At 42.0% G+C, this 14,084-nt stretch overlaps 2 protein-coding genes across 7 annotated transcripts in view; one reads left to right on the forward strand and one right to left on the reverse strand.

Annotated features, from left to right (window-relative positions):
- The first annotated feature begins 604 nt into the window (after positions 1–604).
- On the forward strand, positions 605–8,196 carry irf10 (interferon regulatory factor 10). Its single transcript, XM_067592721.1, has 8 exons — positions 605–1,519; positions 2,961–3,156; positions 3,356–3,432; positions 4,011–4,068; positions 6,395–6,499; positions 6,603–6,989; positions 7,108–7,226; positions 7,718–8,196. The coding sequence occupies exons 1-8, from the start codon at positions 1,349–1,351 to the stop codon at positions 7,820–7,822; spliced, it is 1,218 nt and encodes a 405-aa protein (XP_067448822.1). The 5' UTR covers positions 605–1,348; the 3' UTR covers positions 7,823–8,196.
- An 85-nt stretch (positions 8,197–8,281) lies between these two features.
- The window catches only part of zmp:0000000926 (ataxin-1-like), an 89,156-nt gene continuing 83,353 nt past the window's right edge, over positions 8,282–14,084 (reverse strand). For all 6 annotated transcript variants that reach the window (XM_067592715.1, XM_067592712.1, XM_067592711.1 and 3 more), the window contains 2 exons: positions 10,292–12,027; positions 8,282–10,023 (listed from right to left, as the gene is read on the reverse strand). In XM_067592715.1, coding sequence (XP_067448816.1) covers positions 9,547–10,023; positions 10,292–11,869 — 2,055 coding nt within the window. In that variant the 5' untranslated portion in view covers positions 11,870–12,027 and the 3' untranslated portion in view covers positions 8,282–9,546. The remainder of the gene's footprint in view (positions 10,024–10,291; positions 12,028–14,084) is intronic.

The raw sequence follows: 14,084 nt of genomic DNA on the forward strand, positions 1-14,084 counted from the left end.
TTCTATTTGCTGCTGTTCTTTTACTCACTTGGTGTAGTTAACTCCAACCAACACCACCTGCAAGCTGCCATGAGACAGAATGTTGTTTGTTAGTGACGGACAAAGCAGCTCAAGTCCTGGTTACACTTGAATACAGATGGATTTCGATAACAAGGTGATTGCATCCTCCTCCAAACTACATATTAATTTTATTATTTTTTTTAAAATTCACAACATGTCTCTCCTGTGCACAGTTGCTTGTTTGATAACAGATTACTTATGTGTGATATGTTTGAATAGGCAGTAACACAGATTTATACTCCCCTCTGCTGGTAAGAGCTACAAAGTGTGTTTGTCTTCAACTACTTTGACCTCTGTTTATACACTTTTCTTATCAAGTGTCTGAACTTTAGATAATTATTATCTGAATTCTCAGTTTAAGACATGGCTGTGTCTTCAGTCAGCACCATAAACCCTGTAAAATGGAGGAGGGGCTTCTGAGAAAGAAAAAAAAAAAACCGCTTACACCCACATGCTTTCATTTTCACATGAACGTTTCGGTATGATTCGGGCAAGCAGGGCTTCATGTGTGCTTATCTCTGTGAGTGTGTGTTTGTGTCATTTTGTCTACGTGATTAATACGTACTGGTCATGTCCTGTTGATTTTCCTGTGTGGGCAAATCATAAGAACATTTCCCAATAATAAAACAAAACATTTTTATTTAGTTTTACGCACTAGGAAAGATACCTGCCTACACTTGAATTTCTGCTGTCTTCTTTTTTAAATTTATTTAGTCTTCTCGGATCTTATAAGGAATAGTTATAAGAGTGAGTTATGTGATCAGTGTCATATAATAACGGGTAAAAATTTGATTAGGTCATATGGCCAAATAAAGTTCACTTTAAAATAATCAAAAACATGGCATTGGCCCTTTAGTTCATTCTGTCACTGATTTTAAACTCAGTGACCTTTCTGTTTATCGGGCTCCGTTATGTACCATGCTTGGAAATGATTAAACTTTCGCTGCAACCGTACATGCAGGAGGAAACCGAAAGTATCAAATGAGCTCGAAGCTTTCGCTTTCGCTTCCAAGAGCGCACTTAATTTTAGTTACGACTTCTGCATTTAAGTTTGCGGTGGGGTCTCAGTCTAGAATTTTTTATCAACGTCATTGTATTTTTAAGCTATTGCATTGTGTTTACAAACATATTGGAAGCTGGAACGGCGTTAAAAAATAATAAACTTGTTGATAATTGATATTTCGTTTGCGGTGGGAACGTGATTAAAGTGCGCTCGAGTCACTTTGCACATGTCTCCCTGACATTTGAAAGTAGACTATTGTTGCTGTGAACGCGGTATGTGTTGAAGATGGAAACAGGAGTTAAGATGCACCTGAAAGAGTGGCTGGTAGCTCAGGTAGACAGTGGACAATATGAAGGACTGTCCTGGGAGGATGAGGACAAAACCATGTTCAGGATCCCGTGGAAGCACGCAGCCAAGAAGGACTACAAACAGACTGAGGATGCGGCTCTTTTCAAGGTCAACATTTCACTCAGTTTCTAATATATTATATCATATCATAATACATATAATGTGGGTCTATTTTAGCATGTTCTGGGTTTATTATAAGAAAGAAATTGATCCGCATCTGCCCCTGGTAAGGTTGTCAGGAGATGTTCCATATATGAGCCTAATTAAAGTCCATAATGTCCAAAATGTTGATTGATAAAGGGGAAAATCTAAATTATTATCACATTCTTATCAGCTAAATATGTACTATCACTATTGGACAAAGTAGCAATGCCTATGCCGCTTTCTAATATCCAATACGGAGGCAGCATTGTTGTTCACTTCCTACACTTATAAAACATTACTACAAGGAATTGTTTATGAATATTATTTCGCAAAGTTGAAAGTTAGGCAGACAGAAGTGTCTGTGGTTTCAAAGCGCAAACACACATCCGTGTCTCTGTGGAAGTTACTTTTTGCAGCCCACCCAAATCGTTTCTTCTCACACTTAACTAGATTTAAGGAATGTGTTTTGTAAAACAGTGCCTTAATGTGCACGCACTTTCCTGATAAGACGTACATTTTTGCTGCGTTGCGTAAGTTGAACAATGGTTCGACTATGATTTCGCTTTTTTCTTATCATGTCGGAACAATGAAACGTGTCATTTTATTGTGTTGAGCATTTACAGAGAGGTTCAGAGTGTCTCTAAAGGAAAGATTGAATGAGTGAGTGAATGAACGAGGTAACCAGAACACTGTCATTATACCCCAACTCTATTGAATGACTTCAGATGATCTTTTGTAAATAAAGTCATTAGTTTCATCAACCAAACGTTTCTAGTCGTCACGATCGGAACCACTTGGAATTAGTTCTTCTTATGAACCAAAATGCTGAGTTGACTAATTGACCAACAAGTTCACAAGTTCAAGTTCACACATGTTAATTCAGTGAGACTGTTAACTGTGCATGTCATGAACAAACTGAACAAATTATTCAGCAATCGTTCAATAATCTAAGTTTTAAGACTATATAATAAATTCCGTTTGCTGCTGTCAAAATACTCTGAATAGATGTAGCCAATGATTATTAATAACAACAGAATATAGTGTTTTAGGCAAACATTCCCTTTGATGAAAATGGCACTGCCAGTCAATGAATTACTACAAATGATGTAGTGTACATGTTGAAATATATGGAAAAGGATTAGGGCCTCATGTGAAAAATTTATTTGAGCTCTCAGTTTAGTCAGAATTCTGACAAACTCAGAATTCTGCAAATAAAGTTTTATTTCAGAAATGTCAGTATTCTGCGATTAAAGTTAGAATTCTGAGTTTAGTCATTTTTCACGTGGCCCTAACCCTCTTCCATACAAATACATTTAACCAGTACTTAATTATTTTTTTCATTCAGTTCATTTTTCCACACATGTAATTATGCATAAGTATCTGATAGTTCATTCTTTACATTCAGGCCTGGGCTGTGTACAAAGGGAAATACAGGGAGGGAAAGGATAAAGCCGACCCCACCATGTGGAAGACCCGTCTCCGCTGTGCACTCAACAAAAGCACAGACTTCCAGGAGGTCCCTGAACGCAACCAACTGGACATCACTGAGCCCTATAAAGTGTACCGTATCCACTACGATACTGGGCCGACCAAGCCAGCAGGTAAAGAATACAAAATCTCTTTTTCTTATATATATATATATATATATATCGTCTTTTTGATTATATCTGCACTGTTGAGCAGCAGTGTCCTCTTTGAACTCCTCATAGAGAGACGTACGATTAAAAAGGAAAAAAGAAAAAAAAAATCAAGGATTGAGACTCTGTATTTACATATTTTCTCATGTGTTTTTCTCCCCAGAGTCTCCTCAGATAAAGGATCAAGTAATCATCCAAGCTAAGAAGTCTCCAGTGAGCCACAGTTTTCTGGACAAACAGGTCAAATAAAAACATTACCAAATGTCTCTAAAAGGAAAAGCCTTTAGCACTGAATAATTCTCTGGTCAGCCAAGGGCTGAAAAGCTATGAATTGACAAAATGTAGCACTGAAAGTGCTGAATATTTGGATTATATAATAAATTTACACTGGACACAGTGTCCAAGAGAGGTGAACAGCAAAGTCACTTCATACTAAGAACTGCTGTAGAGAGATTCTGTTTATTAAGAGTTTTAGAAAAAGGGGGAAATCAGATTTGCTTTTGGGTTTTTTTTTTGTTTTTCTTTGTGGAAAAATTAGAAAATAACAGTGAAAATTTGCATATCTTCTCTGATTTACATTTCTTTCCATTTTTCCTTTGACTTTACATCAGTGGCAAGTTTTTTCTGAACTGTCCTCATCAGAGGACTTTATGCTGTGTTGAATAGTGTCCTCTTGCAGCAGAAAACACAGCTTTTGAACACAAAATTCATCTGATCTTTTTTTTTTTTTTTTTTTAATCTTTGATATACAAAAAGAAATCCTTCGCTGTAAATCCCATGCTATGTTTAGCTAATTTTGGTTTCTGTTCCTGCTGTAGCTTCATTATCAAAATGAATCATTTCAAGTGAATAAAGAAGAAGAAAAACCACTGACTGGTAAGTTTTACTCACAAACAGGTACTCTGTCATCCTTTACTATGGATTTGTAAGTAATCTTTAACCATTTTGCTTTACAACCAACAATTAAGTTGAGTCTACCTGTGACCCTCAAAACAAACAATAAACTCAAATGATCAAGTCATCAAATGGTAATTTTTATCCGAGTCAAAATATCCATGTGGGCATAGATTTGCTTTGGCATTTGAATCCCATTTGAGCCATGCAACCAGGGTCATTCACCCAATGAGTGGTTGCCCTTGTGGGTTGCTAGTTGGGCTAAGGTCAGCTACAAGTGGTACTCATGTGAGATATTCTCACCAGGCCCCATATTGGCTCCCTTTTCGTGCCCCCTTACAGTATGTGAGATAATTGGGTAAATGCAGGCATCAAATTGGCTGTGTATGGGCAAAAGTGGGCCCCAAATGGGATATTGTTGAGAGTGACTATATTACAGTAGTTAATACTTTAAATAGTGTGATAACTTAAATGTTTCAATTTTGTGTTTGTTTGTTTGTTTGTTAACCTTCTGGCTTGGATTTGGTCAGTTCACGTACTGACAGATTAGGTCTTAGACTGGTTGTAGACTAGTTGTTTGTGCCTGGGTGGTCCAGAGAAAAAGTACTCAACTACTACTAAGCCCCAGTGGGGGTTAAACCTCGGCTGCTGTGCCTCTGGTTTCAGAGTATTTGTGGATGAGAATTTGGCAATGAAACGTGTCCTTGTCACCACAACAGAAACTCCTACTGTGTGAATGGGATATCTATTTAGGGGGAATGGATTTTAAAAAAGTTACTAAAATAGATATGTTGTAGTCAAAGTTGGTCCAGTTTTTCCTAGAAGGACCCCTACGTAAAACTTTCCTGGCCCCTGGCCCCTGGCCCCTGGCCTGGATTAACACAGTGTTGTGCCCTAGGGTGACAACACTTGAAGTGCCCCTGTCCTCCCACTTTACATGTAAAAAAAAAAAAAAAGAAATTTACTATGGGTATAAAGACCATAGATTTACATTAACTTATTGCTGAAGTACAGGATCAACACACATACTACAGAAAATTATAAGACACAACCAAAAAACCTGACACCATAGATACATGTGGCTACAAATACCATGCTAACCCTTACACTGATGCTCAAATCTGAACGCAACTCATATCCCAATGCAACACGTCATGCTAAATATCATTATTTCCATCGTAAATGGCCTGTATGAGGACTACATGCAAAACAATTACAGAGTATGTCTAAAAGAATCTTTACACACTAAATAAGGCAAGCCCAATAACAACTGTTGCAAGCAACCATTTCAACAGTTGAATGATCATAGAGCGAGAAAATGTATTGCAATGTGATGGCTTTTAAAAATTATGGTTGTTGTGTTGTTTTCAGAAACAGAAATTAAAGTAATGAAAACAGAATATTGATTTGATTTTCATTTCAAAATCTACAAACAAAAAGGCATTTTTTGTTTTACTGGCCAGAAACAGCAGATACAACATTTATAAAGGACTTGATTTTCCTTCTCGCCTTTGTAAAACAGAAAATAAAATAGTTAACTAATGTATGAACTGTAGCACTCGGGAATACGAAGGTGTACTTATCTCACGCGGGAGGGTGGATTAGTAAAATGGTCTTTGAACATTCTATCAGCAATAAAGTAAACTACTCTTATTATTGAAATAAATAGCTTCTCTCTCTCTCTCTCTCTCTCTCACCTCTCTCCACGCCTCCGCGGTGCTGAAAGACGCACAGCAGCGGCTACTTTTCAACTGCTTTCTTATTGTAACGATAAATAAAAGCTAAATGAAGTTCTTTATAAATGTTGTATCTGCCATTTATGACTATGAAATCTATTTACATTTTTCATTTTTTTCATGCTGCCAGCACGGCAAATTGGCTGGTGCCCCTGGGCACTTGCCTGATTCAATATATGGATAATCCAGCCCAGTTTGGCTCAGCTATGACTCTAAGTATAGAATGTGTACCATGTGGGGCTTGGGAATGTTTGCTTTCAAGGGCCCAGCTTGTATCCCATTTTTGCCAACATTTGGCCCCCATGACATACTTGGGGCTTAAATGGATCCAGTGAACAAATATTCACTTGCTTTGCTCAAATGGGACTTAAATGTCCCCCATCTAACCCATGTTAAGCCCACATGGACATGTTGGTGGGGACTCTCTTCTTGCTAACTTGTTCTTGTAAACAACAACAAAACACATTATTTTTCTAACTCCGTAAGTAATCTTGCAGCTTTCCCTGCAGGATCCCAATATGTTTACAGTATTGACAAAGTGCTGACTGAATTATGTCTCTGTTCCGCTTTAGAGGATCTGATGAGGGAGCACATGTATTGTGAGCTCACAGGAAAAAGAACTCAACATCAGATTCCTAGTCCTTCAACCTTCCTCAGCCCCCCATTTACTGTATCAGGTAAGAGAACTTTTGCGGTTACACACAGAAACAAAACCAACTGAACATATCACTGACCAGTCCATTGTATGACCTGGAACCTAAATTGCAATTGTGTGTGCAGACTTTCGTATGCAGGTGACGTTGTTGTACCACGGACAGAGGGTGACGAGAGTGATCACCAGGAGTCCCGATGGATGCTTTATCCTGCAGGGTCGTGTTCCCTTGGGAAATGAACGGATATATGGACCCTGCAGTGCCCAGCAGCTCTCCTTCCCTTCCCCGAACTCCATATCCCTGCCACCGAGCATGGTTGAAGCGATGAACCGCCTTCTTTGTCATTTGGAGAGGGGCGTGTTATTATGGGTGGCCCCAGATGGGGTGTTCATCAAGCGGTTCTGCCAGGGCAGGGTGTACTGGAGCGGTCCCATGGCCCAACACACCGACCGACCCAACAAACTGGAGCGAGAGAAGACCTTCAAACTGCTTGATGTAGCCACATTTCTGAGTGGTAAGACAGTGTTTAGCAGAATAAAAGCTACTTAAAAAGCAGATTGAATTCAGTTAGTCATGTAAATCCAAATGTGTTTATACATTCAGTCTGAATATACCAATTCATATTTGTGCAGAGCTTCAGAGCTGTTTACAAGGGAAGGGACCTACACCTTCTTATGGCATTGAGCTCTGCTTTGGAGAGGAGTATCCAGACCCAAACATACCTAAAAGCAGGAAGCTGATCATGACACAGGTGGGTCACAATTAATATATAATTATTAATATTCAATATGTTGGAAAAAGGGTCAATCATTCATTTATTTTTTTTTGCTGAAACACATTTACTCTGAATGCATATGTGTAGATTCTGGGTGTAGACAAGGTGTCATATTTAAATTTTTGATTTCATGTTTGTAGATCAGGAATTGACTGTAGAAATAGTTTACTTCTCCTCTCACAGTCTCACACCTGTAGATTTTTGTCATTTAAATTTGTATCTTTTGTTTAAATTTTTGTATGAAGTGACGGAAAGCAGAGTTGCATTCAGACAAGAGAAATGTGTCGGTGTGATTTGCTTTTTCTTAAACGCCAAACACTATGAGTTACAATTATGTCAAATCTTTGGTGTTCAATCCACGGTGAATACTCCCTGTCAAGTCGAAGTGTAGCGGTAGTATTTTCAACCACCAATAGAGGTCCTCCTAAGCGTACTGATTGGGCGCTGCACTGTGTCCTGTTTGCCAGGTGGTGCCCTTGTTTGCGGTAGAGCTGCTGCAGAGGTTCAACTTGGGGGAGACCGAGGAAAAGCGTCCGACTCTTACCATCAACATAGACGGAGAGAAGATGTAAGAATGCTGGGAAGAGCCACCCTGCGCCAGAGCAGGCATGAACAATGTACAAGTGAAGCTGTATTCCTTCCCTGTCATCATCACAAACGACAGCCTAAGGGCAGAGCAAAAAATACAGAGAATCGTCAGTGGAGATGTATATATGATGAATCTATTTGTAATGCATCAAGGGAAATTTAATGTAATGTCCTTTATTATTACCTTGTAATTGATTTTTTTTCTCTGTCCACCATGCAGCTAGACTTGCAAGAGTTTAATGTCAGCAAATAAAATATGCTAACATGTATGTTGACTTTTCACCACACTTTTTTGTCAATCTCATATTTGTCATATATATTAAATGATAATTTAACTGTATAGTACTTTACAATGCAAGCAGGGAATAAATTGACACCTTTAATTAAATCTATAAAGCTTTTTTCCTTTATTTCTAGCGAACATCATATAACAGATTCACAATTTTTAAAAATATACATTTTTGTAGCTATAACATTTAAAAAGAAAAATCAACAGGTAAAGTTTTCTTTTTGAAAATAAAAAAACAAACACAAAAACTAAAGTGAGAGAGTGTGCTGAATCAGAGGAGATACCCGTATCTGAGTTTAAAATACTTTCATCATTTTCCCTGCCTTCAAACATATACAGTACGTAAAAAATGAGATGGGAACAGAAGCGTACAGTACATGGGGGTCAAGAGTATTCACAAAGCATCATCTTCCAACGTGTTATTAGCACCATTACTCTTCAGCCATACTGCACTTTTTACTCTTTCCATCACAGTTTTTAATGGAAAAACACCATGAGTGTCGAGGCGATGTGGTACAGACCTGCCTGTGTAGGTGGGATTGTCTGTTACGCAGTTTCATTAGTGTTCTCCCTTTCTCAGAGATAATGTTAAGAACATATTGGAGTGTAATGCCTTGAAGAACAATTGTTTGAAATGACTCCCAGTGACGAGAATAAAAAAAGGCGAAGAGTTGCTCATACATTCACCTTGCCTGCCCAGGCCGACACGTAGACATCGGCTCAGAAGCAAGATAATAAAAAAACAAAACAAAATGCATTGCGAAATTGACAGAGAGATTGCATTAAATCTGTTTAGCATATTTACTGTATATAACATCTGTAATGTAATATATAGTCAATTTTTGTTCATATATATCTGCACTTTTTCAATAGCGTTTACTTTCATAACACTGATTGAAATCGATACCCTGCAGGAAACACTGTCAGTAGGTAGGTGTGTGGGACAACCATTACAAAAACAGAGTGAACACAGACAAGTGCTTTGATTGTCTCACTAAATGTCTTCAGTGTGTCTGTAAGGAGCCATCCATAGATCCTTCAGCTGCTGCTCCTTTCAGGGCTGTGCTAAATAAAGTTGAGGAAAGTTGAGAAAAGTTGAGGAGAGGAGAGGAAAGGAAAGGAAAGGAAGGGAAGGGAAAGGAAAGGAAAGGAAAGGAAAGGAAAGGAAAGGAAAGGAAAGGAAAGGAAAGGAGAGATGCAACAAGGGTTAGACTAGAGTGGACTAGGTTAATCTTTTGGGCAGCAGTGTGGACACCCGTAATTGCGTTTTCTATTGTTTTTATTCCCTCCCTGCAACCCTGCCTTGAGGTCTCCCCATTGTTTGTCTTGGTGGGTGCAGCAGAGACAAGGAGGGTGTGTATGTGCTTATGTGTGTGTGTGTGTGTAAGTATGCATGTATTTGTATGCATGTGCAAGTTTCTACTGCCACTTCATTAGCTTGGAGCCATGAGGTAAATCCAGGAGGCTGTCATCAGTTCTAGTTGAGGGAAGGGTGTCTGGGGCAGACCAGCGCCGTTTGCGTGGACGCGCCTGCTCCTGAGTGGGAGGCTCTGCAGCCAGGGCACGTGGAGGGGCCGGCACAGCAGGAGGTGGGTGGTGGGGAAGAGGGGGAGGAGGAGGGGGAGGTGGCATCTCCTCCCTGTGTGAGCTGCTGGACTCTCCTGCGGGCCGGGAGGGGAGTTGCGTGCGATGGGCCCTGGAGCTGGTACGCGTGTGTGTCCGGTGGGTCTGGGTGGGTGTAGGGGTTGGGGTTGGGGTGAGAGCCAGGCAGACGTCCCCCTCCATGAGCTGGCGACAGGGCAGGCCATACAGCTGTGTGGTTCTCTGGGGACAGCAAGAAGACCAGCCTCGGTCCTGCACAAAGAATGGATACTCCACCAAGACCTTCAGTAACTCCTACACAAAACCACAACATTGTTATACACTAAACCAAGAGGTTCTTGCATGTATTTCACTTATTATCACCACAATCTAATAAGTGTAAGGAGGTAAACTGATCTGGATTGGTTCACTTGTCATCTAAAGGCTAAGCCGATAATTCACAGTCATCTTTTCATGCAGTTATTATCAGTGATAATGCTGTATTGAGATATCTGTTACTAAAATCAGAATAAATAAGCTGAAGCATATATATATTATATATATATATAAAGAGAAAGCTGACCTGAGTGTTGCGGTCTGTGAGGTGGACCTGCAGGTGACTGAAGCCCTGTGCACTGCTGGGGGAAATAAGTAGCACAGTGCAGGTGCTGAGGTGGAACTCTGGGGAGGTATCTGCACTCCTCAGGAAGTCCTCGGTCCGCAGCTCCTCCACGTGCTTCAACCGCCCGCTGGCCAACTCAATCAGAGAACCCTTGGTGAAGTGAGGTAGGAGCGCAGGGGGAGATGGGTGAAGGGATGGTGGTGAGGTGCGAAGATTGGAAGGAGATAAATCTCTTCCTCTGTCTCTTTCCCGATGTCTCTCGCGCTCTCTGTCTCTTTCTGGGTCTTTGTCATGTTGTAGGTGCTTCTCTTTGTCTTTACTTCGCTCCCTGTCCCTTTGTGGGAGTTTTTCTCTGTCTCTTTCTTGGTCTCTGTCCCGGTCTCTTTGTGACCTGTCATGGCTATTAGGCAGACCCAGGGGTGAATGTGGTGAGTTCCTTAGATTGTGCTGCCTGGGGCCTGGCTCCCTGTGCAGGTTGTACAGAGGGGTTCTTGAAGGGCTATAGAGTGGGTAGCCCTGAGGGCTTGGGTGGCACACTGATTCCAAGGAGTAGTAGATGTGGGCTTCAGCTGGTGAGGCCCCCAGGGGGTCTAATAGTCCCCCTCTACCTGCCCTGGGGTCTGGTCCGAGGGGATGGGGACTGGTGGAGAGTAAATTCGAGCTGGCCTTAAGTATTCCATGCGGATGTCTGTCCTGCAGTGAGGAATGTGGCTCAGGGCCCTCCTGAGCTTGAGAGTCTGACAAAAATGGCCCTCCAGATTGGACATGGGATGTTAGATCCTCCTGCTGTCTCCGTCCACCATTTGTATGGGAGCTATGTGGACTGAAATCCAATCTGGTTCTGCTGCTGTCATTTACATATTCTCCTGTGAGCAGAGGCCTGGAGGTTGAGGCAGTCCTGCTGCCCGGCCCATCCAGTCCGTTGTGCCTCTTGCCCAGGTACCTGTGTCTGGCTTCAACTAAACTTGGGTCTTGGGGATAGAGAGAGTGGTGGCCATACAAGTATGACGGGGAAAAGAGAGAAGAGCTGTAGTCCCGTCGGCCACTGTTAATGTAGGACCACATCTCTCTAGAGTCGGCTGGGAGGGGAGCTTTAAAGGAGGAAGCGGAGGAGGAAGATGGCAAGGAGAGGGGGCCTTCCCCTCTAAGCCACCTGGAGTGGTGGGGCAGGGAGGAGAGAGGATCATCTCTCCAAGCAGGAGACCCTGAGCCCCTCCTCTCGCCTACCTGTGCTGGGAAAAGGGGAAGAGAGACAGAGGGAGAGTAGCCCAGGTGCCATGGTAGGGGCAGGGGGAGACCTGGTGCTGGAGCAGGCAGGGGTGGAGGAGTATGTAGGAGATGGGGGTTTGGGTTAGTCAGAGCTCGGTCCCTGTCACTGGCCTCCCTGCCTCCCTCCCCTCTCCCTGTGCTGGTCCTACTCCGAAGTGGCACAGGGGGTTTAAATTCGTCCAGGGGGACGTGGTGTTCTGCCGATCCTTGCCGAGACTCCCTCTTCTTAGGAGGGAGGCACTCTTTGCCACGGTCGGGGCTGGGATTCATGGGTGGGCTCCAGCGGCAGTGGGGGCCCCCTGTGAGTGGGTGTAGGCTAGGTCACATGGGCCTCACGGGAAAACGAGGGGCGCAGACAGAGGGGAAGGCTGCTACACAGCATCACTGTCAGATCACTGTTGAGTCTTCTGTACTGAAGCACCACTCACCTAGAGAGCGGATGAAAGAGGGGAGAAACAGAGATAAGGTCGGGAAAAGGAGGAAGGGGGGCATGGAAAATGGACAGTCTGTCAGGTCCTGGCATCAGTTGTAGTTAAGATTTTCCCGTAAGTCTGGTCAGACATGCAAATAAACATTCAGCTGCATCAGACAGACAGAAAGAAATCAGCCAGTGACTACCTCATTCAAACTATTTTAAACAGGTTTGCACTCTTAGTGTTCGGATAGCTGTCACTAATTAGTCACTACCTATGTGGACTGTGGCAGGACTGAAACTACCCAACTTACTTGTTTCATTCAAACACATTACTCCCACATGTGGGCTAAAAATACATTTTACAGCCAATGAAGTTCAGAGGCAGTGAGGCATGTGTGTGTAGAACACACACACACACACACACACACACACACACATACAGAGCACTCACACAGCAGGAGAGTTTTCTTCTCTGACTCTCGGGGGATGATTAGAATATGTAGATATGTTTTTGTGCCACTTTCATGAACCACCCCCACGACACCCGCGGGTGTTCTCTATATTCTATATAAGATTACTACTAGCACCCCCCACCCCTTCTTTTTCAGAAACACACACGGACAGCAACAGACACACAAATACTCCCTCAGGCGGCTGTACTTACTCCCCCAGTGATAGGCAAAGCTGGTCACCACCCACCCAAAAGCTGACAGAAACACTGTTGATATTACCACCAGTTGTTGTGGATACAGGATATGTGTCTTTGCATATTAATTATTTGTCACAGCAGGGGTGTGTGGAAAAGTGTGCGTGTGCATGCATGTATGCTGTTTGTCTATGTGCGTGTGTAATTTTTTTTTTTCTGGGAGAATGTGTTTATTTGTTTAGGTCTTTGTGTGTGTGTGTGTGTGTGTGTATGTGTTTGTGTTTGAGTCCTCGAATGTGTCAGAGATTTTTACAGCCTTGTTTCATTCAGTGAGAAGTGCGGGGGAGCTCTACTAATTCTTTTCCAAACGTTTTAAATGAGCTCTTTTGAAGTGATGGCTGCCGCGCCGCTAGCCCAGCTATTCCCTCCACCACCACTACCACCACCACCACCACAATCGCTGCTCCCGCTGCCGCCACAACACCACAGTGCCATGCTGCCACTCAGCCCCGCACTCACCCGCAAGTCTGTCTCAACAGCCTACCAACTCCCTGCCGTTTCACCATCCGCCACACTGTCACCATGGCAACTGTGTCCACACACACATCCAGTCGGTTGGAGAGGTTAGATGGGGATACTCCATGGAGAGGCGGATAAACTGTTACTCATCAAGTGACTTGGTCCAAAAACAGAATAAGTGTTAGAGTGGAGCAAGCTGTTTGTGCATCTGAGTGGAAAACTGAAAACTGGGCGGTGAGAGGAGGGGGATCCATTGTCCCAGACACTGACAGGACGGGTATGACGGAGTAGAACATGAAAAGGGACCTCAGCGGTGACAAATGCCCTTACTGAGTTAATGACAATGTTGCTGTTATGATGTGAAATCGTATAAGTCTCATTTTAGTGGTATATTTCAGTTTAGGTCAAAGTTAAAATGGTCCTCTGTGGGCTCAAAAAACCCAATGAACCCTCTTGAGTTCATGAAAACTGATAATGTATTCTGGAGATATAGTGTAAAGCCGTCTGCCAGAAGCAACATCTGGAATTCATTCCTTAAGTAGGTCTATGTTACGTCTAGAAGAATCCCCTTTTGATCAAATTAATTATGACGACCGTATAAGACTAACATGGCATCAATACTCTCACAATTAAGCAATTTATTGACTAAATAGAAAAAAAAAAGTGAAAACAGCAAACATTTTTTCCATTTTCAAAAAATCTGTGTTTTATAAACAAAGAAAAGAAGCAATAACAACCCACTTGGAAAAGCTAACTCAAAAAGGAAAAAAATGAAAATTGTATAAATTTTAGTTATTTAACTAACTTATCACATTTTTTTTGTGTGAAAGAACTCTTATGTGTACTTTGGCTGCACAACAAGTTGTTTAGACCCATGTTTCTAAAATTAAAAAAGAATCTGGTTT

The sequence above is a fragment of the Thunnus thynnus genome, chromosome 6 (genome assembly GCF_963924715.1).
Source record: "Thunnus thynnus chromosome 6, fThuThy2.1, whole genome shotgun sequence".
NCBI lineage: Eukaryota > Metazoa > Chordata > Actinopteri > Scombriformes > Scombridae > Thunnus > Thunnus thynnus.

What these genes read in the sequence shown, in the direction of transcription:
- irf10 (XM_067592721.1), top strand. Translation starts at nt 1,349, where the DNA reads ATGGAAACAGGAGTTAAGATGCACCTGAAAGAGTGGCTGGTAGCTCAG. An exon ending in TGTAGCCACATTTCTGAGTG is followed by an intron (nt 6,990 to 7,107) that starts GTAAGACAGTGT and finishes ATATTTGTGCAG; the next exon opens with AGCTTCAGAGCTGTTTACAA. An exon ending in GGAAGCTGATCATGACACAG is followed by an intron (nt 7,227 to 7,717) that starts GTGGGTCACAAT and finishes CCTGTTTGCCAG; the next exon opens with GTGGTGCCCTTGTTTGCGGT.